At 47.6% G+C, this 25,852-nt stretch overlaps 1 protein-coding gene across 1 annotated transcript in view; it reads right to left on the reverse strand.

The window, feature by feature from the left end:
• LOC138568814 (mycolipanoate synthase-like) overlaps nt 1-25,852 on the reverse strand; it is a 242,797-nt gene that overhangs the window by 111,736 nt on the left and 105,209 nt on the right. The window contains exon 4 of the mRNA XM_069646586.1: nt 12,074-12,277. Within this exon, the coding sequence (XP_069502687.1) occupies nt 12,074-12,277 (204 nt within the window). The remainder of the gene's footprint in view (nt 1-12,073; nt 12,278-25,852) is intronic.

Consider the following 25,852-nt stretch of genomic DNA (forward strand, 5'->3'; position numbering starts at 1 on the left):
TGGTGGTGGAGCCGTCCCAGGAGGGCAACCCGGGCCGACCTACCACAAGTGAGGGACGTGGTGTGTTTGTGGGTGAAAACCCACAAGTGCTGCAGGCCGTGCTGTCGAGGGGTGTCTCTGGGGGTTCCTCCCCCGAGCAGTATTCAGGTGTAGACTCGGAGGATGACACCTATGTGCAGTGCAGGTGAGTGTTCTTGGGAGAGAATCTCCTCTGTCCGACCCACCTGCAGCCAGGCCATTGGCCTCAATGGGGATGTCAGTGTCGGCAGATCAGCCTCCGGTGGTTACGGATGCAGGGCCACACCACCCAATCTCTGATCCTGTTCCTGGGGCTGCAGATCAGAGAGGGAATGCAGTCCTGCAGCCTGAGGCCTTGCCGGCACAGCAAGGCGCAGTCCGCCTTGCCCCAGGCAGGTGTGGTGCCCGTCAACGTGGTGGCCGTATGCCACCTGGCAATACCGTATGGGAGCAATCCATCTACGGTATGGCCACCCAACAGGCAGCATCATCCGAGATGATTGCACAGGCCATGGATAGGGTGGCCACTTCCATTGTCCCCCCAGAAAGGCTGATGGAGCGACTGGAGCAGGCTACAGAGTCCATCTGCCAGGCACACAGGGAGGATATGTTGGCGTCCAACATGGACAGGCGGGGGGCACTGGCGACTCTGGGGGAATCACTTTCCATGGAGTCCCAGCGCCACAGGGAAGCCCTGAGGGAAGAACTCCGTCACCTCAGGTCGACCCTGTTAGAGCTTGAGGCTTCATCCCATAGAAGGACAGAGGAGCAGCTGGAGCGTCTGACACGGACGCTCTCGGCCGAGATGCAGGCAACTCGTGCGGAGGTCAGGTCATCCCGGGAGTTACTGCATGGGGACCTCCGCATGATTATAACCCAGAACCAGAACTACCAGACCCGCCTGCTTGCAGCCATGGAGGAGCAAACTCGTGCTTTGCGTGGGCTGCCTCCCATTGTCACACCATCTTCTGAGGCAGCTCCCCCACCTCCAGAGTCAGCTGCAGGGTCTGGGCAGAGCCATAGCGACTCATCTCCCACAACAGAGTAGCCGTGTGGGCCACGAGCCTATGGGGTGTTTTCCTTTCCCATGATCCACACAGGTGGATTGTGGCGTGCATCCTGTCCTCGGACCTCATAGGTGGCCCCCCCCCCCCCGCCGGCCCTTTCATGGCCATTTTTTCTCTTTTTCATTTTTATTTTGCAAGAGTGTTGCCTTGTGTGGGTACCTGGGCATACACTGTATTGTGGCTGGGCACATGCAGGCTTGTCCTGAGTTTGGTTTCGATGCTTGGGTAGCAGACATCCACACCCCTCCTGCTTCCCTTTCCATGGGCTTGCAAAGGGTGTGCCCAAGTGACAGCAAATTACACGGTGACATTGGACTCCCATGAGCTGTTGGCCAGTCCATAGTCAATACTGTGTAGACATTCATAGTGTTCATTGTTGTTGCACCTAACTATGCATGATGGTATGATATGTGCCTCTACTTACATATGTTGCTCATGTTTTGCAGGTATTTCACACAGATCTTCACAAGGGCATACTCTCTGGAGTCACACTACATGTCGGTAGATGTGCACTGACACTTTTGCATGGCGCCATCACTGTACATCTGGACGGTGAGGACATACCAGCTGAATCAGGTAATGAGACTACCATTGATTACATGCAATGTGTCTTGTTTGGGTGGGCTTCAGTCTGGGTTGGTGTGTAATTTGATAGAAATTACTCTTACACAGGTGTGTAGTAGTGGCTCCAGGGCGGTTAGCTGCTCAAGTGCGGCTATGTTCCATTTGGGGCACTGCTATTTGTGACACTGGTGTCATGTTGTGATGGCCAGTTTGTTTGCTGTCACATACCATGACATGGTGTCCTCGGTGGCGGGACTGTGAAGGGAGTAGGTGACATGGCAATGTTGTCATGTAGTGAATCGCCTGTGGCAATGCATTTTAGATTGATGGAGTTGTGTCTTTGCGTTGTGATGCATAGCTGGTGTATGTGTAGCTAGGGGTGCACACATATTGACACTTCCATGTTAACAATCTCAGGCTGATGTGTATCTGACAGTTCATTGTCAAGTAATTTTCAGGCATTGTCAGGTAGAGTCATCATTGAATGTCAGATGGTATGTGCCAGAGCAGTGTGCACTAGCCAGCACTGTGATTCCTAGGTGAAGAAGTTGGCCACCAGTTGCGTACGGGCTGCCTCCCCCCGTGCCCTTTCCCCTCCCATGCGCAGCGGGCGTGCATGTGGTTGTGGATGTGGGGGCACCACCATGTCCACGGGCAGGCCCCGGCGTGTTGCAACGTTGTGCAGGACACATGCTGCCACTATGATCCTGCACACTATTCGGGGAGCATATAACAGCTGCCCGCCAGAACGGTCAAGGGAGCGAAAGCGTGACTTGAGCACTCCGAATGTGCGCTCCACTATGCCCCGTGTAGCAATGTGGGCTGTGTTGTACCTTACCTGGGGTGGCGTGGTGGGGTTCCGGATTGGGGTCATCATGTGGGGGCTGATAGGGTAGGCACTGTCCCCTGCGGAGGTGGTGATGGGTATCATTAGTGGTGTTGTGTCATGACCCAGTATCTGACATGCATGCATGTGCAGTGGCATTCATGCTCACCAAGCAGCCATGTATCTCCATGCTGGCCAGCCTCTAGGTCCCGGCATAGGGTAGACATTCTGTAGATGAAGCTGTCGTGGGTGGACCCTGGATAGTTGGCATATACTGATGTGATGATTCCCTTGGCATTGCATACAACTTGGACGTTGATGGAATGCCAGTGCTTGCGGTTTCTATAGATGTGCTCTGTTGCCCTGGGTGGACGTAGAGCCACATGTGTGCAGTCAATTGCACCAAGCACTTTGGGGAATTGAGCCACACCATAGAATTCCTGGATGCACGTCCGCCTTTCTGCATGAGTCCTGGGGAGATATATGTGCCTGCGGACTGAAGGCCGTGCAGTGATGATGTTCAAGACCTGGTGTAGGCAGCGTGACTGCGTGGCCTGTGACACACCACCCACTATGGCACTTGTCCGCTGAAAGGATCCAGTGGCCAAGAAGTGCAGTACATTCAGGACCTTCTGCAGGGGGCTGAGTGCTTGGGAGCACAGGGTGGGTGATGTGAGGTCATCCTCCCACTCACTGACCAGGTCCAGTATGATGTGTGCTGGAAACCTGTACCTCCCATACACCTGGTCATCAGGCATCCCGAATAGGCTGGTTCTGGGTGTGAATATTCTGGCCCTGACTCTCCTCCTCATCCTCCTTTGGTAGCCCACTGCCACTGCTGCTAGGAACGGTATGTTCATCCTGGCATCTGGCTTGTTTATTGAAAAGTGCGCAAATTAATGCCTTGCGCGTGTAGTAGGCAGCGTGTGAGCCTCGCACCCCTGGAATCGGGTTCCCACTCCAATCGCGTGTGGAAATTCCCACGCTGCAGGCATACAGGTGCGCTGACGTACTTGCCTGTGTAAGTGGCCGCGCGCCCCTGAAATACACGTACATAGGCCAATGGCGTGTACGCGCACTTTTGGCCAATTACACGCGATGACACTCTGACGTGCAGGATTTCCACGTGTGCTCCGTCTTCACGTGCTGAGTGGGGAACGCCCGTGCGGATCACGTCAGACGCGCTTACGCGATGAGGGACTCTGGTCCAATAGAATCGCGTATGCGTGCTGACGCACTTACGCGCTAAGGGCCTTTCCTCGGATTTCACGCTGACGTGCAGGAATTTCACGTGCCAAATCACTCCGTATCAAGCTGGCCACCCGAAAACACACGGAACACCACGCTCCTGCCCCGAAGGCCGAGTTACTGCCCCCCAAGTGCCCTGTGCAGCCTCCCACGTGCTATCTGCTGCTGCCTGCCTGCCTGCCTGCCTGCTGCCACCGTGCCCTGCCATTTGGTGCCTGCACATCAGCCATCTGCAGGGGTCCAGTTGCTGTGTCCACCCCTGCTGGAACTGAAGACTCCCAACTGGGATTACATCGCTCCACAGCCCAGCCCCAGGACCCAGTTGCCCACCCACACCTGCCTCTGGGGTTGCCATGTCGGGCACTTCTACATCTGGCACCAGTGGCAACCCCAGGCCAGAGGGGCAGAGGGGCACCAGCTTCACTGCCACCGAAGTTGGTGTCCTGGTGGAGCATGTCCTGGGGCAGTATGATGCCCTCTTTGGATCGTCCCGCGCCAGCAAGGAAGGACGGGAGAGGATCTGGGCCGACTGTGTGGTTGCCATCAACGCGGAGGGGGTGGCAACCCGCAACGTCTTGAAGATCAAGAAGCGCTGGGAGGACTTGAGGTCCAGGACCCTTGTGAAGGCCCGGCGCCTCGTGGAGGGGGGCCGGGGCCACATGAGTTCCATCCAGAAGAGGGTCCTGGAACGCGTACGCCCAGCGCTCCACGCCCAGATCCTTGAGAGGGAGACCCGTCTGGAGTTGAGCGGTAAGTGTCCAAGCATCACTGCGTGAGACAGGGCATGTTGCGGTGTGCTGGTTCTATGATACTTGCCTGTATGTGTGCCATGTGCCATGTATGCATGTATGTGTGCTGGGACATCATGGTAATGCATGTGCGACCAGTGATGTGTGACCCACATGGTTGTTGCATGTGTAGAAATGCGGCATGGGGAGCACTATGCAGATTTGGGACATGAGAGCATGCCAGTCTCTGTACCTGGACATGGATGGGGGTGAGGATGGGTGCTGATGCCAGGTACATATATGGTAGCCATGTCTGTGTGCCTGACCTGCATGTCTGTGACTTGTGCATGCCATGGATGCATGACTCATGTGTGTGACAATGCACAGATTCAGTGACGCACCCACCTTACCCTTGTTTTGCCTGTGTTTGGTGTGACTGTGGCCAGATGGATGTGACTGAGGTGTAGTGTGTGCATGTGATATGCATGAGCCATGATGCATGTGAGTTACATTTCATTGAATGTTTCAAGAGTCAATTGGACATGCATGGAAATGTGCATGGCATGCACCATGCCTGTTACTGTGTGTGTTTTGCCTGGACTGACCCATGTGTTGTGGAGGGACATGATGGAAGTGTACTTTGACAGGGGTGCTCATCTGCTGTTGCTTCCTGTCTAGGGGACCATTGTACAGTAGCCTGATGCTTGTGTTCTTTGTCTCCCTCTACGCAGCGGCTAGTGAAGAAGAGGGCGGAGACGGCGCTGTGGAGCAAGGCGGCGGGGATGCCCCCACGGCTGCAGCGGAAGGGGTGGGTGAGCCCCCACAGGGGCCTGCTACGGCGGGAGACGGTGAGGAGCCATCCAGGTTGGTGGTTTGCACTGAGGAGGAGGAGGCCGACACTGGTGCACACATGGGCCCTGGTGGGAGCATCCCTGCTGGTGCAAGTGGTGCAGTCCAGGGCCAGGGCCAGGAGGCAGCACAGGTCACCGTGGAGGGGCCTGTGCATGTCGCTGTCCCTGACCCTGTGAGTGCACCACCATGCACCAGCAGGGATGCCCCGTCCCAGGCCCGTCCGCAGGTAGAGGGGATGTCCATGTCAACTGACTCCCCTCCACCTGCGGCCGTGGGAACCCCTGGCCGCGTGGAGCAGGTCCTGATTGGGGTCGCGATGCGCACGGCTGTGATTCGTGATGCCGTGCGTGCTTCCCGGGAGGAGCACGCACGTCATCACGAAGTGCACCGTGCCGACGTGGCCCAATTGGGATCGGCCATGTTCGGGGGGTTCCTGCATGTGTTGGCCAATCTGACGGCCCTCTCCTCCTCTGTGCAGGCTATCCACCAGTCGTTCTCCTTGCCGTCTTCCGGCCCAGATGCCACCATGGCCCCCTGTGGACCTGCCCCGACCAATGCAGCCAGCTCGGTGGGGATCCCATCCCTGCCACAGTTGGGAGTCGGAGGTCCAGCAGGGGTGGACAACACAGCAAGTGGACCCCAGCAGATGGAAGATGTGCCGGCATCATCGGGCAGGGCACGTGCACGACGGCGTCGGTGGTTACCATCAGCCTGGATGCCGTCGTGCTGGCAGAGGCAGTGGCGTCGCAGGCAGCAGCGGGCTCGACGTGGGAGGCATCATGGCTCAGGGCCATCAAGATCGGAGGGGCAGGCATCGGCCGGAGGGCAGGGCAACCCTGGCATGGCGGTGTGTTCCGTGTGGGAGGAGTTTGGCCAGCGGATAGGTGCGGAGCGGCAGCGGGCGGAAGAGGAGCGGCTCGCCATGGCCAGGGCGGAGATCTCCATGCATCAGGCATTGAGGCGGGCTGAGTGCCTCGAGGAGGCTCGCAGGGAATTTGGAGAGCACATGGGGTTGTCCCTGCGAGACCTCGGGGCCAGGACTGAGTCCCGCCTCCAGGACATTGACGTGGAGTTCGAGGATGCCCTGGCCAGCATCACCAAGTGAGCCGCAGGACTAGCCCGCTGCCTTTGTATATAGTTTTTTAGTTAGTTAGTGCTAGGTTTCCTTTATTTAATTTTTTTTTTTTGGACCGCTTGGACAATGGCCACTTCTTTGTACATATTTTTTTAGATAGTTAGTATTAGGTTTAATTTGTGGTGTTGGGCTCATGGACCCTTGAACAATCCTGTAAATATAGTTATTTTTTGTGAGATTGATTTTTTAACTTTCATATTGGTCACACCATGTCGTAATGGTTTATCTTTCATTTCATTCTACATGTGTTTACTTTGGACAAAATCTATTATTTTTTCTATCCTTTGTTTTTTGGTTTCTCATTTTTGTTCCCGGACATGGACCTTTTATTTGCTTTACCAGATAGTTGTCAGAGTTTACTTTATTTTTATTTTTAATACATTTTGATATTATCTTACACTTGTGTCATTTTTTATCTGGTTTCTTACATGCCATGATATGGGTTTTGACATTGACTTGCACCCATTGTGTATGTGTGTGTGGCGGCCATGTGTTCTTTTGCTTACTTGCCTTTGGGGTTGTGTCATGTGATTGCATTCACTATGTGGGTGCATGCAATCCTTGCCTGGGTGTTTGTGCTGGGTATGCTGGTCATTACTGGCATTATTGTGTATCGTCAGGGCCAGGGGGACATGGGTGGGGGCCTGGTGGAGGGTGCCCCAGGTGGATGGGGGGTTGGGGGTGGTGGGAGACATGGGTTGGCCATGGGTGGGGGCCTGCTGGCAGGTTGCCCACAGTGCTGGGGGTGGGGGTGGTGGGAGACATGGGTTGGCCATGGGTGGGGGCCTGCTGGCAGGTTCCCCACAGTGCTGGGGGTGGGGGTGGTGGGAGACATGGGTTGGCCATGGGTGGGGGCCTGCTGGCAGGTTGCCCACAGTGCTGGGGGTGGGGGTGGTGGGAGACATGAGCTGGTGTGCAGGGTAGTTCCCTGTGGTGTGTGCTGCCTGCAGGGGCCGTGGAGGGTGTACAGGTAATGCCTGGGAGCTCACAGCCAAATCGCGTGTGCAACTTCCCGCGCACCCCAGAAATCCACGTACCCGGCCATTTCGCGTGTGCAACTTCCCGCGCACCCCTCGAATCCACGTACCCGGCCATATCGCGTGTGGAACTTCCCGCGCGCCCCAGAAATCCACGTACCCGGCCATTTCGCGTGTGCAACTTCCCGCGCACCCCTCGAATCCACGTACCCGGCCATATCGCGTGTGCAACTTCCCGCGCGCCCCTGAAAACCACGTACCCGGCCATTTCGCGTGTGCAACTTCCCGCGCACCCCTCGAATCCACGTTCCCTGCCATATCGCGTGTGGAACTTCCCGCGCGCCCCAGAAATCCACGTACCCGGCCATATCGCGTGTGGAACTTCCCGCGCGCCCCTGAAAACCACGTACCCGGCCATTTCGCGTGTGCAACTTCCCGCGCACCCCTCGAATCCACGTTCCCTGCCATATCGCGTGTGGAACTTCCCGCGCGCCCCAGAAATCCACGTACCCGGCCATATCGCGTGTGGAACTTCCCGCGCGCCCCAGAAATCCACGTACCCGGCCATGTCGCGTGTGGAACTTCCCGCGCGCCCCTGAAAACCACGTACCGGCCATATCGCGTGTGCAACTTCCCGCGCACCCCTCGAATCCACGTTCCCTGCCATATCGCGTGTGCAACTTCCCGCGCGCCCCTGAAAACCACGTACCCGGCCATTTCGCGTGTGCAACTTCCCGCGCACCCCTCGAATCCACGTTCCCTGCCATATCGCGTGTGGAACTTCCCGCGCGCCCCAGAAATCCACGTACCCGGCCATATCGCGTGTGGAACTTCCCGCGCGCCCCTGAAAACCACGTACCCGGCCATTTCGCGTGTGCAACTTCCCGCGCACCCCTCGAATCCACGTTCCCTGCCATATCGCGTGTGGAACTTCCCGCGCGCCCCAGAAATCCACGTACCCGGCCATATCGCGTGTGGAACTTCCCGCGCGCCCCAGAAATCCACGTACCCGGCCATGTCGCGTGTGGAACTTCCCGCGCGCCCCTGAAAACCACGTACCGGCCATATCGCGTGTGCAACTTCCCGCGCACCCCTCGAATCCACGTTCCCTGCCATATCGCGTGTGGGACTTCCTGCGCGCCCCTGAAATCCACGTACCCGGCCATTTCGCGTGTGCAACTTCCCGCGCACCCCTCGAATCCACGTTCCCTGCCATATCGCGTGTGGAACTTCCCGCGCGCCCCAGAAATCCACGTACCCGGCCATATCGCGTGTGGAACTTCCCGCGCGCCCCTGAAAACCACGTACCCGGCCATTTCGCGTGTGCAACTTCCCGCGCACCCCTCGAATCCACGTTCCCTGCCATATCGCGTGTGGAACTTCCCGCGCGCCCCAGAAATCCACGTACCCGGCCATATCGCGTGTGGAACTTCCCGCGCGCCCCAGAAATCCACGTACCCGGCCATGTCGCGTGTGGAACTTCCCGCGCGCCCCTGAAAACCACGTACCGGCCATATCGCGTGTGCAACTTCCCGCGCACCCCTCGAATCCACGTTCCCTGCCATATCGCGTGTGGGACTTCCCGCGCGCCCCTGAAATCCACGTACCCGGCCATTTCGCGTGTGCAACTTCCCGCGCACCCCTCGAATCCACGTTCCCTGCCATATCGCGTGTGGGACTTCCCGCGCGCCCCTGGAATCCACGTACCCGCCCAGCCCATATCGCGTGTGGAACTTACCGCGCACCCCGGTATGCACGCACACGTTTATTTTTTCTCTCTGCGCGTGTCTGTGTTTGTGGGTACCCCTTTGTACGTCATTTGTCCAGGAGGGCAACAGTATTGTACATTGGTTATGTCTGTATATAGGTGCTATTTGTTGGCGCGCCTTTTGGCGCACATTTCTTGCAGGCGCAGACACGCTACCGCCTGCTTTCTTGTGGCGGTCGTGTTTGTGCCTGTTTGTGCCTGTGCGCTGCTTTGAGCGTGCGCTTTTTTGCCCTATTCTATTCCATGAATACGTGTTGTATGCGAGCGTGTGGGCGTTCCGCGCACTTGCCTCCTGAACTTTCCCCGTGCCGCCCACATTCTTCCCCATTCCGAGTGTTGTGCCCCATTTTATTCCCCATTCCGAGTGTCCCGCCCTGTGTTCCGCCTACTTTAGAGCTGTGCGCTGCGCTCGGAGTGATGGCGCAGTGGCCGTGGCGCACGACGTTGGTTGACCTGTGCGCCGGCCTGCGCCGCGCGCTTTTTCGGCGCACGTCCTCTGCTTTTCTTGCGCACGGACTTCCATGAATCGACGTGCGCTGGTTTCCCTGCGCTTTGCGCTGATTTTCGGCGCAGCGCACGTATTGGCCCCTCTGCGCCGGAATTTTCGGCGCACATTTATTCCATGAATCGGCCTGCAGGTGTACAACTTGCTCCAAAAAAGTACTCCGATGTTCATTATACAAGACAGCCAATCTAGTGGGGGAATCTGACTCTAAAGTGTCTGCGATTAAACTGCTGAAACAGCAATGAAGCTCATCCAGATTTATTTTCGTCCAATTCTGTGTGATGATGCGCTTGGTAGCCTCTACCCTCGCAGCAGGTTTCCCAGGGAGTTGGACTTTAAAGTTGACACAGAAATGGTCGAACCATGCACATGGTGTGATGTCCCATGAATCGAGAGGTACGTTTCTTGACACCACCCAATCTAAGGTATTGCCCAGGATATGAGTGGATGTGTTGTGAATTGTCATCCCACTATTCAAAAAGTGTTGTTATAGGGCAAGGGCTTCAGAGTACACCAGATTGCCCCACCGCTAATTAAAATCGCCCATTACCAAAGTTGAACGGTTCGATTTATTAAGAGGTGCTAAAATATTTATAAAAGATTTTAAAAAATCAGGGGTATCTTTTGGGGGACAGTAAATTAAAATAAAGTTTGCACAAGTATTAGCAGAGGAGGACATTTTCAAGTTCAGCGCCTCACAATCCTCACAGTCAATGGGGATGTAAAGAAGTTAAATGCCTTACATGCAATAAATGCGAGGCCCCCCTCATTGCCTGTGGTACAATTTTTCCCATAAAATGTGTAACCTATAGGGGTGACATGGTCAATAACTGGGCCACTGGAATCCTTCAGCCATGTCTCAGTCAAACACATAAGGTCAACCTGATTTTTCACCATATAATCATGGATATCGATTGCGAGCAGAATGAGTACTTAGTAAAGACACTGTAATTGTATGCACTTGGGAGGGATTTAGGGGGCTTTTTCTTGGCCAGTAAGTGTCTTTATGGCCTTCCATGACCAGGGATGAAGTGTCTGAATTATCGAGTGACACAACGCCAGAAGAAGCAGGATCTGGCTGTGATTGCGTGACCAGTAAGCATCAATGATAGCTTGATTAATGTGCACAAACTGATCTTGTGGTAGTGTCTCCACTACAGGAGCATCATCAGTAGTAGCAACAGGAATCACACTTACTTTGTTATCCAAAGTCAGATCAATGTATTTCTTGACAATGGCCTCCCGGGAAGGTTTTTGGGCGTTTAGCAAGTTAGAAATCACAGAGAGAGAAGTAACATTGCGGAGTGAAAAAGTGTTCATCTGACGCCGATGCACAAAATGACACAAACCGCCACTAACCCGCTTGGCCCTAACAGGCCGGTGGTAAACCGCCTGGGGACTCAGAAAAGGCAGCAAAAACTACAAGAACTATGGGATTTGTAGTTTCTAGGTGATGGACGTGTGTGCACAAATTAAAACTATGCAGCCATACACATTAAGGAGATACAATACGGAATAAATAGTTTTTCGATCAGCACGTATTAAAATATATAAAGATTTGAATAAGAGCAGCAAGAATTTAGTGGGCAAGCAAACAGACAAAACAGCAGCGACTAAAGTGCAAGGAGAGCAGTAATAATTTTAATTGGATATTTAAATTGTTTTGGGATATTTTGAGTAGGGTTTGTTTTAAACCAAATCACATAAAAAAGAAATGAATATTACAGTAAGGATCTCCCTTACGCAGGTGTTTGCGGGGGAAAAAACCTTCAGTGTTAAGGGCCTACATTAAGAAGGTGTTTACTTGACGGGGTGTCTACCTCGGGCCGCACTTGGAGGCCCCACCACACACCAGGGTTCGGGTCACAGCCTAATTTTGCTGCTGATACTGAAAAGTCTTCTTCGGAAGGGAGAGTGATGCCTACACATGGCTATACTCCCTTTAGTGACATAATTGTCGCAGAAGCCTTGCGTGGCAATGACTTTGCAGAGCTGAAAAAAGCTCCCAACCAAGCTTAGATTGAGTTATTTTGTAATCTGGCACCTCCTGATTATTTACCCAGGGCAGAAAAAGTGTGCCTCCCAGCCGAGGTAAATACTGTCAGTCCAGCTGGACAGTATTTGCGCGTTGGTCCTCACAGTAAAATGGACGGTGCTAATTGTTTCCTTATCCTCGCTCCATGCTTGTAATGTACAGCGGCCATGTTAATGAGTGGCAGATGAACATTTAGGCTATTCTATCTCCACATTAGGTAAAACATCATTGCAATGGTGAACAAGAGTTTCACACCCCCTTACCTATCGATACAAATAGTCAGTTTAGAAGAAACAATATTTATGTCTGGTAGCTACAGCAAGAATTCTCTATACATGTTAATACCATACCTTGCTTTATTGCGTGGCAAGCATAATGCAAAGCAACAAGAGACGATGAGCAGGCAGTGTCGAGAGCAAGTGACGGCCCCGTCAGATTAAAGCAATAGGAAACTCGGTTTGCAGCTATGCTCATTGCTGCTCCGGTGCCACTGTAATGGTCGATGCCAGCTGGAAACTCATTTAACATAAATTCTAAGTCTCTGTTCATAAGTCCTGTTAGGATAAAAACAGAAAAAATCTGTATTAATCGAATAAATCATCGGAAGGTGTGAATCCTTACACACCCTGCCTTTATGAAAGGCAGTTCTCACTGGGGGCCATGCGCTCGCAATCATTCTTTTTATGTGCCCCCATTCTTCTTTTGACTTCATCAACCCTTTACCTCATCAATCTTTACACATACCTAAATAAAGCTTTGTAAAAATACTACATCACACCTCTTAAAAATAGACCGACACAATTCAGGGCAAGTCCCTCCACGTGACAAATTCACACACACACACACTTTTCTAAGTGTTTTTAAATTAATTCAAATCCTTAGCAAGAAAACATCTCTGCAGTCTACTATGGTGTGAATTTGGTCCAGCTAAATAACTTGTTGGCAGAACAAGATCCAGCGGCCCAGGTGTTCTGGTGAGCCACCTTCTTATAGTCAACACTCAAACTTTCCTAACATATGACTGCAGTAGGGAATATTACAATTAAGGTACAGTGTTAATTATGTGAAGTCGGTTCATACATTAAGTTAGCTGTCTGACGTGGCATTAGTATGCTCTGCAGCAGTTTACAGACATTACCACATGTGCACTATTGTGGAACACAGATGAATAACTGTTCGTCACATGTAGGATTCAAACATGCTTTGCGCACCCTCGTTTCACCAAGCTCAGCCTGTTGTTATGACCTACGAACAGGAGCAAAAGTGCAACCAAGTACATGTGAATCGTGTCAGTCTAAGGAATCCCCATCACTGTGACACAATCTCTGATCAATACCACAAAATATGCCATCAGTATGGTGGAATTAATTAATAATACTCAGATTCAAGACCTCTACTGGGTGGTTATGGCCCAGTGCCTGACTTAATAGCCCTAAGTGAAGCAAGGCCCTTTAACAAGGTTCTCCTGACGATTCCCCCCTCAATGCCCCCCCAGGTCCACTCCTTGAAACCAGCAATTATTGGTATTAGCACCCTGGGTATGAATACCAGGGTTCTAAGAGCTATAAACCTGTGTAAATTAAGAGTCTGTGGCGAGTGTGTTACCCGTTATGGTGCATACAAAAATATACACCTAAAATGACTGCCATGAAAAAGAGGGGAAGAGTTCTGTGCAGCGCCCCGCCTCCAGTCCGATGGCAGCGAGGGCAGGTGGTGAGGCTCAGGACATGTAGAACTGAGTATGGGGAGAGTGGGGGTGGGGATGGTAGGGGGCCGGGACATGACAGGTGAGGGAGAGAAGATGGTGGGTGGATGCAGGAAGCGCTTGCTCAGAATACAAGCTTGGATCCGGATATTCAGCCCACTTTTTGAGCAAGCTGATGGTCTGCCTCACCTGACCAGGGTTCTAGTAGTCAATCATTGTTCATAACATTCCAAGATTGTGCTGGATGTCATTGTGTCAGAAAATCCCGCCAGTGTACTATCATTGTGCTAAAATATAGGTTCAACAAAATCGGACTTCGCCATCATTGTACAACAATACAAGATCATCTCTTTACTAGATGCTCCCAACGCCATCATTTGGCAGCAACTTTCCATACAGCGAAAACATTGGGCCTCATTACGACCCAGGCGGAGGACCATGGTGCTATTAGGACCATGGTCCATGCCGGTGTCCGCCATGGCGGAATGGGGAATTACCACCCCATTCCGAGGTTGGCGGGGCGGTAATTCCCCATGCCGCCATGGCCCTTCCCCATTCCCATTTTTGCCCCATAGGGCTCAATGGGAATGGGGAAGGCGCTAAGTACGGTGCCGCAAATTGCGGCACCGTTCTTAGCACCAAAGTCCCTTTGCGGGTCCCTACTTTTAACGGCTGGTAAAACCAGCCGTTAAGGTCGGGTCCCGCAAAGGGACCTCGTAATTAGGCGCTAATAGGTTAACGGCACCACAGCCTTTTACGGCGCCGTTAACCCATTAGCGCCTGGGTCGTAATGAGGCTCATTGAGTTTAAAAACATTTATGAAGATTTGCAATGATTTGTTGTTACTTCATTGACACACTCTTAATGCTAGTCAATGAAGCGTGAGGTATGCCTATTCAGATAAGATAGTCAGAACCGATTTCTGAAAATCCAGTTTTTACAAAACAACAAATAGCTCCAAATAGGTTTTACAGAATGTGTACATGTATGATCTATCCGCACGTTTTGGCTGCTGGTGCACATTTCAGAGCCTTTCTTGTGTCACAGTAGTTTTTTAGATTTACAATGAAGTCATCCTCCTCCTCCCCTGGAAGCTAAGTCCACGCTCAATAAATACCCTAATAATAATACGACATATGTTTGGATTATACAATGTTGTGAACTGTACTATTATTATTTTGAGACGGGTGCCTGTTATGAGGTGCAATCTAGCATTAAAAGTGACTGTGCCTCCTCAAGAAGAATGGTGATGCTTGAATAATAAGATGTGTTATTACGACACTATGTGATCAAATGCAAGGCAGAGTTGACCCTGATGGGTGCACCTAGAACTCTTTACGGCAAAAGCTGATAAACCTACCAGACGTTTTACAGATCACAGCTCTTCGAATTAAAATAGCAATTAAGTCAAATGCCAGTCCAACTGTCCAGTCTAAATGTTCTAAAGACTTTAGTGGCATTTGTCACCTGAGATCGCATTCATTAAGCGTACATATATCTGTTGATCTATGTCTTGCAACCTTTAAAGGGAAAGTTCTCTCAGGAATTGTATTGGCCCAATGGATAGGGCATGTATTTTTCAGCATATATCGATCGATCAGAATTTATTTTCCAGTGCACCTTACTTTCGATTTCCTGACATTTACACACGCGTAACTCATGGGTCAGAATCCGCCATCTTGTGATAATCTTAACTGTTGATCCATCGCCCTAAGTTCAAGTTCCCTCGAGGCACTAAATCAGATCGGCCCTCAAGCTGGCATCATTAGTCACTTACGCCTCTTGTCACAACGGCGGAGTGGCAATAATAGCTAGAACAACTCTGCAGTTCAGAGCTAGCCCCCTGGAACAAGTACAGGGCTATGAACTCCTTCTAGCCAAATTCTCCCCTAACCCTAAAACTACTACTAACTTCCTAGTAATATACAGATCGCCCAACAAAGCTAGCCAGCCGAGTTCAGACATTCCCCTACTACTAACGCCCCTTATTAAGCCCAAGATAAATTCATCATCCTAGGTGACATAAACCTAGGCTTTAACAATCCTCTTGACAAGAATGCGACTGCCTTCCACACAGCCATGTCAGACATGAACTTTACCCAGCTGATTAACAAACCTACTCATTCCAAAGGTAGGACACTGGACTGGATCCTATCCCTCAATTCACAAATTACTATAGAGTCTATCCTTCCGTTAGCTTGGTCAGACCATTCTATCATCACCTTTACTCTGGAATATAAAATTAGTGACTACACCAGCCCCAAGGCACCCAACACCTTTGAAGCTAGAAATATCAAAAAACTTACAGTTGACAACCTTTCACCCACCCTTCAACTGGCCCTAGCCAATGTCACCCCGAACACCAACAACCCTAACTACCTAGCAAACTGCTATCAACAAAGCCTCACTAGTACCATTGATCTACTTGCTCCCGTCACTACTAAAATATGAAAATTCGATAAACGATCCTGTTTCTGGTTTGACGAGGAACTAGTCACCCTCAGACATACCAAAAGATCACTCGAGCACCTACACAGGAAAACTAACACCAACGAATCAGCACAGGAATTCATAAAAGCCAACAAAAAATATAAAACAACCATAATCTCGCACAAAGCTAATGCCCTTAACACACGTATAACCAATGCCAACTCGGACAGCAAAGAACTCTTCTCCATTCTCAGAGAGCTTGAGAACCCTTGCCAAGTGACAACACCCCATAATTCCAGTAAAGCCTGGTGCACTACAATACAAAATGCGCTAGCTTCCAAAATTACTCTTCTACAGAAGAAAATAGACAGCAAAAAAACACTCCTCGCAGGAAAAACACTACCCAACATAACAGACAGCACTCCCACGTTGACCACATCCAGTCCATTCCAATTTACCGCAGTCACCAACAAAGAAGTACTTGATACTATCACGAAACTCAAAGCTTCCAAATGCAAAGAAGACCAATTCCCCTCACATCTAGTCAAACTATACGCCCACACACTATCACCCATCATCACTGAATTTGTTAATGCATCCTTTAGCTCAAATACAGTTCCCACTAGCATCAAAAAAGCCTGGGTGACTCCCCTCCTTAAAAAAACAACCCTGGATCCCTCAATCCCCACCAACCACAGACCCATAACTACCACTGAAAATCATTGATAAAATTGCTTACTCACAAATTCAAAATCACTTAGAACAGCACCAACTACTAGGCGACCGTCAGTCAGGATTTCGCCCTAACCATAGCACCGAAACAGCCCTACTTGACCTAAAGATCCAAATGGATGCTTCGAGAGAGTCAGGCAAACTCTGCTTACTCATGCTCCTTGACCTCTCCCCAGCTTTTGACCTGGTTGACCATGACAAACTCTGCACCTCCCTAAACAACAACTTCAACCTATCCAATAATGCCACAGAGTGGATCAAATCTTTCCTCGCAGATAGGACCTCAAGAGTTGCCATTGGAAAAGCATCAGCAGACCCTATACCAGTCCCGCTAGGTGTTTCTCAAGGCTCTTGTCTCTCCCCAACCTTATATAACGCCTACACCAAACTGCTATTTGCAGCATTGAATGCTATGGGTGTCATCTACACCAACTTCGTTGATGACACCCAGATCCTTTTCCCAATAACAGGCAACCATGAGCACGACTCCCTGCTCATCAATGAAATATATGCAATCATCCGAAACTGGATGGCCAACAACTGCCTCTGTCTTAATGATGACAAAACAAAGTTACTCATACTAGGTTCATCGTCCAAACTCGCCACCCTTAAACCTATATACTCATCATTCACCATCGACGGCACCACAATCCCAGTGCTCAAACAAGTAAAGACCCTAGGGGTTTACCTTGACATGACACTCACTATGACTAAGCAAGTAAACACCCTAGCCTCCTCTGCCTGCTACACAGCCAAACTCATTTTTCTCAGTCGCAAATTCCTAACACCAGAAAATTACATTACACTTGCACAGAGCGCTCATACTACCTAAGCTCGACTATTGTAATATCCTCTTCCTAGGCACGTCCATCACCAATCTAGCCAAACTCCAACTCATGCAGAACAAAGCCCTCCGAGCTGCACTAGGCTTAAAAAAAAAACGATCACATATCTAATATCAGGAGACAAAACCACTGGCTTCCCATCAAAGCTAGAATTCTCTTCAAAACCCTTTGCATCTCTCATAGATGTATCACCAATAAAGCTCTCAAATACCTTCTCAACACACTCTCCAAGAAACACCATACCAGAATGCTAAGATCTAACAACAGCGAAAACCTCGAAATCCCTTGCTAAAAAAGAGAAAAAGTAGGAGGCAGCAGTTTTAAAGTACTCGCTCCTAGGCATTGGAATACCCTACCTATCAACATCAAGAGGGAACAATCGTTCCCACTATTGAAAAAACGACTCAAAACATGGTTATTCAACCAATATAAAGTTGAGCCCTAACACCACGCTCCGCAATCTAATCTCATACCCACACTGTAGATAAATGTATCCAAACTGGAGATAATCAGTACTGTAATGTGTAATGTGTAATGTGTAACTTTAATTGTATTGCTTCTTTAATGTGCTGCTCTAATGATTGTCTAATTACCAAGATTATACTGATTCTGAATGTAACTATGCCGTGATACATCAGGGTCTGGATGTACAACAAATGTAATAAATAAATAAATAAACAACACCATTGCACGTCTCATTTGAACGCCATCTAGCGCAATCTATTGATGTTTCTCCATGGACATTTCAAGATGCCTCTTTCCTCGATAAGTATCAACAAACCCTTTCTGATCAGACAACAATGGAGTTTCCACTGCCGTAGTGTCTGTCTATTTCTTTACAAGCCCCTATGACTTCTTGTTGCTCTGTTCAGCTATCTGATAACTATGTCGAATTAAACGACAACTATGTCGAATTAAACTGAAAAAGGTACTTACACTAGCTCAAATGAATTTACTCTGTAAGCGCTTTCAATTTCAATAATTATTAAATAATTGACAAATGTCTTTACTAAACCATAAAATGTTTATTTACATCAGTTCTTCTTTACATTTGTTAATGAGAACTTTCCAACTTTGGGCCTATTCCTGTTCTCTTTGCGCTATGGGTTTTTATAACATGTCTGTTTCTTCTCATTTTCTTTTACATGGCATTTTAAAATAAAATTTAATTTCATGACTTTATCCAAATTACTAATATCTTATTTTTCTACCAGAGTGTATTGTTTTGTTTTTTCAATCCTCAATAATTATGGTATCCATTCAGTCATACCTTCACGAGCCGGAGTATACCGAAGAGGAAATGGTTGAGAGAGAAAGTATCCGCAAAGTTGGTGAATCAAGTGAAAGGCGTAAGGATCGCTCCCAGGATCCTGATCCTTGTCGCATGGAACACATTTCCTAGTGGTGTACCTGCCATTGATGTGAGTTAATGCCAACTTTGCTGGAGGACTGTTGTTGCTGAGAAAGATCTGGCTGCTTAACCTACATAGCTGAAGAAGAGCCTCCACCACTATGTGTTATCCAGCTGCATGGCTTCAGGACAGCCTGCCTTTCAAGATTTGTGTTGAGAATGCTGATAGTGCAGATGCACAAACTTATAGCAACTGTTGCCCTTGTGCTCCTAGTAATGAGTAGGTATTGAGTTTGTTTGTTTTATTTGCGGCAACCTTCCACTATAGTCTTTTATGTAGTTCTCCTAGGACATTGTGATCTCATGAATTCACACACAATATATAATTTGATATATTGGAAAATGTCTTGTTCTTTGTACATGCCAAACTATTACATCTTCTATTTTGCGAGTGAACAATAGCATTTTAGTTACTTTCAAGCTTTTAAAATATCATTTTCCTATCTTTTATTTCCGAAACGTTGTATACATTATTATATAACCTTTACATCAAAAGTACTGGACTATGAATTCATGCCAATGCCTTGTATTTTACAAGATAGGCCAAACAAGATACATTTTATTATTGGATTCATTCAACAAAACTATTTCACTTTTACACAGATGGTGCAGGCATGTGGCCTATTCAGCATTTACATAGTGGATTAATTGAAGACTGGGATTTTGCATTCGACAAGTCAAACCTGCCTGTGTGGTTCGAGCCATCCGTGAACAATTTCCTACTTCCTCTGGACAATACAAGGGATTTTTATAGGCAGTACAACTACCAGATAATTATAATTTGTAGTTAGTATATACCATCAAACGTTTTTTTTTAAAATGTGCATTTTATTCTAATATTTTCCTTTCAATAAAAACAAGCATTGGCAATGCCAACAGTTCGGGCTTTTGTGTAGTCATCTTTTTTCAATCACCCAATTATAACCACACCCTTTCTCCTAGCAACTATTCCCATTCATTCTAAGATTCTAAAGACATCACTGAAGGCTTTCAATCCTGCGGTCCTCTTTGACAACGTAATACTACACCATGATAACTGTCACCGCAGCCATGATAAACTTTGGAAACATCAGGAAGATCGTCCCGTACCTCACCCTCAACTAAACCTCCAATCTTCACTCTGTAAAATGCTCTTCTACTCTAGCCTAATGATAAGGAGAATTTCTTGGGAAACAAGGGGAGGACCAAGGTTCTCTCTAACATGGCCTAAAAAGAGGCATCAATAGGTCTGTACAGTTAAGCGACTGCCCCTAACAGCATGGGTACAAAGAATGACTGCTCGGTGTGGTGCAAATTTAATACCTGAGGTGCCAAACTCCCAGAGACCTTCTATGACACTTCCGCTTGCCAATATTCAAGTCAACAATTGCACCTTACACAAACTGTGCACTCAAAGCTTGAATTTGAAAGGCATGCTTTTGATGAACCATGTGTTTATTTTAATCAGATCAGAAGTGCCCCTAGCTGGCATTATATGAATATAATGCACAGATATCCGTTGCATATTCTGCTGGTCCTAGATTTCTAAAAAACATTTTTGAAGACAGCGTTTTACACCTGCTGTACTAGTACGTATTTGTCACTGATTGTTTAAAAATACGAATTGGTGATTATAAGTGCCCATAACATCACAATCTACTTACTTAAACCTGTATATCTAGATATAATGGAGTAAACTGAAGATCCTTTAAGGAAAAGCAGGGTTGCTTGCATGCCGACAAACTGTGTAAAGCCTTCCATGGAACGTGCTCCCTCCATCCTGCGGCGGAACGGTGCACAAACTTATGTCTGCAGGAGCTGTAATAATAAGCAGCACACTGACGTGCAGTGTTTTATGGGACCACCTTGACAGCCATGGTGCTCAGTTCCCAAGGTATCTGATCACTGCATTAATATGCTGACAGCTCAATATTTAGGAAATTACTGTAATGTATCCTGCATTTGTTGTCACCTGCAGAGGCGCAGTTTCCTTCTAATGATGGGTAACTATCTTCTTTGTACTGCATTCTTTGCATTTGGCTAATGCTCCTTCATTAGATTGGCCCCCAGTAAATGAGAGTAATTAAGTGTTTCCTATAGTTCAGATGCAAAGATTAAATTGCAGAGCTGCCGCCTGTTATGTTTTGTCATCCATCTCTACTAATATGAGAATAATCCGGATGTGTGATCTGCTGCTCCTCAGTACAGTTGGGGGAGAGGGGGGAAGGGTGCAAGCTTTACTTTGCAGTGAATACTAGTATATTTTTTGGGTGGGGTTATTGCACATTAAACAGACCCCTAATTGCATATGAAAGTCATGCACAACATTGCAAGGAAGTCCATCTTCTAGCAGATATTTGGCTCCGCCTGCCACTATTGCAAGCACATCTTTGTTATAGGTGAGACAGCCATGCTATTACTTATTTGATAGCATTTAATGAATCACTCGGTTCGCAGGTGGCTGTTTGCCAGCAACATAGCTGTCCTCCTCCTCCTGCTCACCGAAGCACTCCTTTTTGAGTCATCCGTTTTCTCTTGTGCTATTAACATTTAATCACATCGTCTACCACTCTATTCCAAAAAGCATAGAGGCGGATTTTCTAATAGAGAATTTAATTAGGCAGGGTTATTGAATTGTGTCCTGCAATTTGTAGGCTGCATTCACAAGATGAGAGTTAACGCTGGAGAGGAAGCGGAGCTGCACCGGGCATTTGCACGTTTTCATATTTCCAAAAGCCCTGAGTGTTAACGCCCTTTCCTGGTCCTTGTGTGTAGGAGCATTAAATAGAAGATGTGCTGGTTGGCATTACTTGCACACATGGCACTTTTCCAGGTGCTTCTTCTTCTCGAGTGCCTCCTCTCTTTTGGACCTTCACAGCCTGGCAGAAGAGGGAGTGAAAGCAGGAAGGGATCCCTCGTATGAACCCGGGGAAGGAGATGAAGCTGTGGCTCCACCCATGGATAGTAAGCACCACTTGAAGCCTCCCCCTTCTCCTCCATGCCGTGCCAGTGGAAACAAAAATTGAACTTTTGAATTAGGATGTATGTATGTAAAAAGAAAAGAAACGCAAGAAATATTTTTATAAGTTAAAAATAGGATTCATCTGTTTTTTAACATTAATTAGTGTTCTTGTGAAATCGTATCTTACATACATTTGAAATTCGCTCTAATATAAACAGAAAATATAAATGGAGAAAATGCAGTATTTTATTTGGAAGATGCATGGTATATTTCCCATTCAACGGGGCCAGCTAGTTCCGGCTTGTTTCAAGAGAGCTTCCTTAGAGACAGTCATCCAAGATGGCCGTGACCATGGAAGAGCTCAGAGCTAAAAGAGTTCCAGAGATGGTCAAGAATGGGTGGGATTAGCCACAGGGATTAGCATGGCTAGGGCCAGGGAATGGGAGGGATCAATAACCAAACAACACCAAAACACTGTGTGTCCCTTCTCAAATGTCATTTGTGTGTGCCGCTTGTCACACAACCTTCTCCCTATGTACATATGAGTCAGTATTTGAATGCAATAGTTTGGGCTATTACAGGTGTCTCAAGCCCAAACTAAAAATGTATCTACTAATTTAGCATTGTTTTTAGTCGTCCATGCAAATTTCATGTTTTATCATATTTTCACCAACAACATACAACAAGAGACAAACCCTACAGTCAAAATACAAAATACTTAGTACTTGCATTTTAGGGGTGATTTCCTTTCTTATTCTTATTATTTATTCACATATTACTTCTTGGCTTCAGGTACTCTAGCTTTCATATGATTCTATTTATGAATACTCAACTCTTATTAAATGTTAACAATAATCACACTTTGAAAGTCATGGGAAATAAAAGCAATGAAGTCATATGATAACAAGGGAATGAAAGTGACTCTCGAAGCCACCAACACCACCAAGTATACTGATGCAAATAGTATGCTATACCATCAAGATCAACAAAGATTATTGTTACTGCCATAAAAGCATTTTCAGTATCATTCTCACTCCATCATAATCTATCCAAGCAATTCTCCCTTATCAACGCACTGTTATTATATTGTGGAGTTACGTACCCATTCCACGGGCAACACCGGCGGGTAACGGCCCAGGGCACTAATTAACGGCCGAACAACATAGGGCGGTTAACATAGTCCTGGGCTGTTATCCATGGTGTTGCCCGTGGAACGGGTACATAACACCATTAGTTCCCATTCCCGGCAATGAAAATTAATATTATTTTTTTTATTTTAAAAGTGAAAGGCCAATTTGCAGGTCACAGAGATCGGGACACGCGAGCCGACACCTAAAGCGAGGCATCATGGCGAATAAATGAGCACTAGAATGCTCATGGGAACATGGTGAGGGGGAGGGCGGGCAGCATGTTGGAAGTAAATTAGTCAATGAAAATGTATGTTATGTGATGTATATTTATAGAGCACCAAAGCCCTTAAGCCTCAAGGCGCTACATGTACACAAAAACACCACATACATTAACAGGATGACATAGCAGGTCTACGTGACTACATTATTCAAACAGAATAATTATAGGCAGGCTAATTAAGTAACAATGCAAACAAATTTAAAACCAGGAAAATAACAAATGTTTAATAAAAGGAGGGTCAAGAAATAAAAGAATTTTGAAGTGCTGCAAAGTACTGGGCTCATACAAAAGCACAAAAATAAAATAAAATGTGTATTAGCATTGCACCAAGCTCTACAAAGAATACAATGGAGGATAGCATTATGACATGGAATTGTGGACAAATGTATTAATGTGAAAGCATAATGCCAAAAGAGGGCAGCACAGCAACATGGCATGGCAAGGAACTGGCATAAGTAAAAAACCAAGACAAAGAAATGCAACAATGGAGTGCTGTTATATGAAAGTGTGCAACCAACATTAGGACACAGAAATGCAACAGTGCAGTGCGCTTACACAAAAGTGCACTATTTATTGTCAGAGAATATGCAAACAAAAGGCAATGCAACAAAAGAAATATTTCACTGGTCAAGTGAATCAACGTGATACAACAATGAGAAATAGAGTAGGAGAACAACAAATCATACCCTAATTAAACTGGGTGAAAGAAAATAAAGGTGTAAAATGGAAAGCATATGAGGAACAAAAAGGCAAGACAGGGGAAGACTACCGGAAAAAAGGTGACTAATAAATGGGGGTCATAAGCACAGTAGAGGGGAGACAGAGAACTATTTTGAATTGAATTGAACATTGCCAAAAAAGGAGATAGAGCAATTGTGGAAGTGAGAAAAGGAGCAGAGGGAGGAAGAGGAAGAGGAAGGCAGGGTAAGAGCAGGCAGATGGCACGATTAGGGGTAGAGGAAGAGGGAGGTGTTAACGAGTTCGAGGCAGAGGAATAACAAGCATGGAATAAATAAAAGGGAAGACCACTGGTTACGCTGCTCAGGTAGAGGTCGCCAGTAATTGCGGATGGAAGATTCGGAGTGGTGGCAATTTACACCCATGATTTGATGAGTTTCAAGCCCAGTGTCGGCAAGTAATTGAATTTGTACAGCATGAGTACAATGATTTGTGTAGATAGTAGACAAATTAGCTTGAAGAGAGATACTTTTAATTAGACAGCCAAGAACATTTTTGCAGTGGGGGTTTGTTACTATACAAGACAGTGGATGAGGAAGATTACAAGGGGACATTTTAGGAGTTTAGACAAAAAAAACATTGGGCAGTGTATGGTAATTTGGTGATGTGCAATTCCCGAGAAGAAACATGACAAGATGGAGAATCAGGAGAAGCGTACATTGCACTGCAGAAAAGAGTGCAGGAGAGGTTGGTTATGCTTGACTGGTTTTTAGTGGGTTCGTTAAAGGATAGAGAGGCAAACGTTCATCAAAGGAGGTGGTGAAGGCGTTGGGAGGTTAGAGGTGGAATCCTTTACGGCCACAGATGGGCAAAGTGTAGTTGTATATCGAACCAGACTTTGTACTGGGGAGGTACAGGGTTAGCACAATTAAAAAACTGGAGAAGAGCATAGGATTTGTAAATCTGCAGTAGAGATGTGGGGCTTATCTGCTGTAGTGTCCAATCCAGAATGGTGGAATTATTTAATTATTGATGTAAAAATGTCAGTGGCAAGATGAAATTCTTTGCTGCGCAGGAGATTAAAAGCTGCACTAAACAGGGCCGATGAGAGATGACGTTTTAGTCCAGCTCTAATGGAAACTAAGGTTTGAGGATAAGGATTCCCATTAGTGCTGAGCACTTCAGCGTAAAAATGGCAAAGAAGAGTGCACAACTCAGAAGATGGGAGAGTTTCAAATTGGCACATGATGTGTCTTTCTTGCAGGCAATTGCGAAAAACGTCTACAGCCCATTTAGTGGAATTTATTTGTGGTTTCAGCATCTTTTTCAAGAGCAATTACAATAAACCATCTTTATTGAATAAACATTGGCATTTGACAGGAGGTTCGCCATCTTCTGGCCAAATAGAAGAAGGCACACAAATCTCTTTCTAGCCATTCAGAACGAGAAGAGGTGCCTAGTACATTTAAAGAAACTTAACGGGGAACTCCATCTGACATCAGCATGGAGACATCAATTGAGAAAAACTTCAGGGGCAGGAGCAGAGGTGGCATCATCACAGCAAACAAGTGAAGCTGCAGAAGCCATTGCGCAGTTCTCAGGACATTGAATAGGAAGGTGCCATGTTGTGCGGAAGAAAAGGCCAGCAAGGAAATATGAACACACATTTATAAGGTAAGTAGACTGTGACACAAACGCAGAAATGGCGGCAGGCGACACCAGATCGAACGTGGATATCAGGTAAGATGTCAGATGGAACACAGGCTGAGATTGCCCATTTCAGGGTGCTCATTTCAATTCGTTTGTTTTCGGTTTAAGGCCGGCAGGTTCAACAGAGTATAACTGAATCAACAATGCAACATGTTCTTGCGTCTATCAGCAATTGTATACCCAAGACCTGGTGTCTCCATACTCCCCTTTGAAGACCCTGTGCCTGCAATCAGCATATCTCTGTTTCCTTTGACAAGGTTCTGGCCC

This window comes from Ambystoma mexicanum, chromosome 2q (assembly GCF_040938575.1).
Source record: "Ambystoma mexicanum isolate Mex_15411 chromosome 2q, UKY_AmexF1_1, whole genome shotgun sequence".
Lineage (NCBI taxonomy): Eukaryota > Metazoa > Chordata > Amphibia > Caudata > Ambystomatidae > Ambystoma > Ambystoma mexicanum.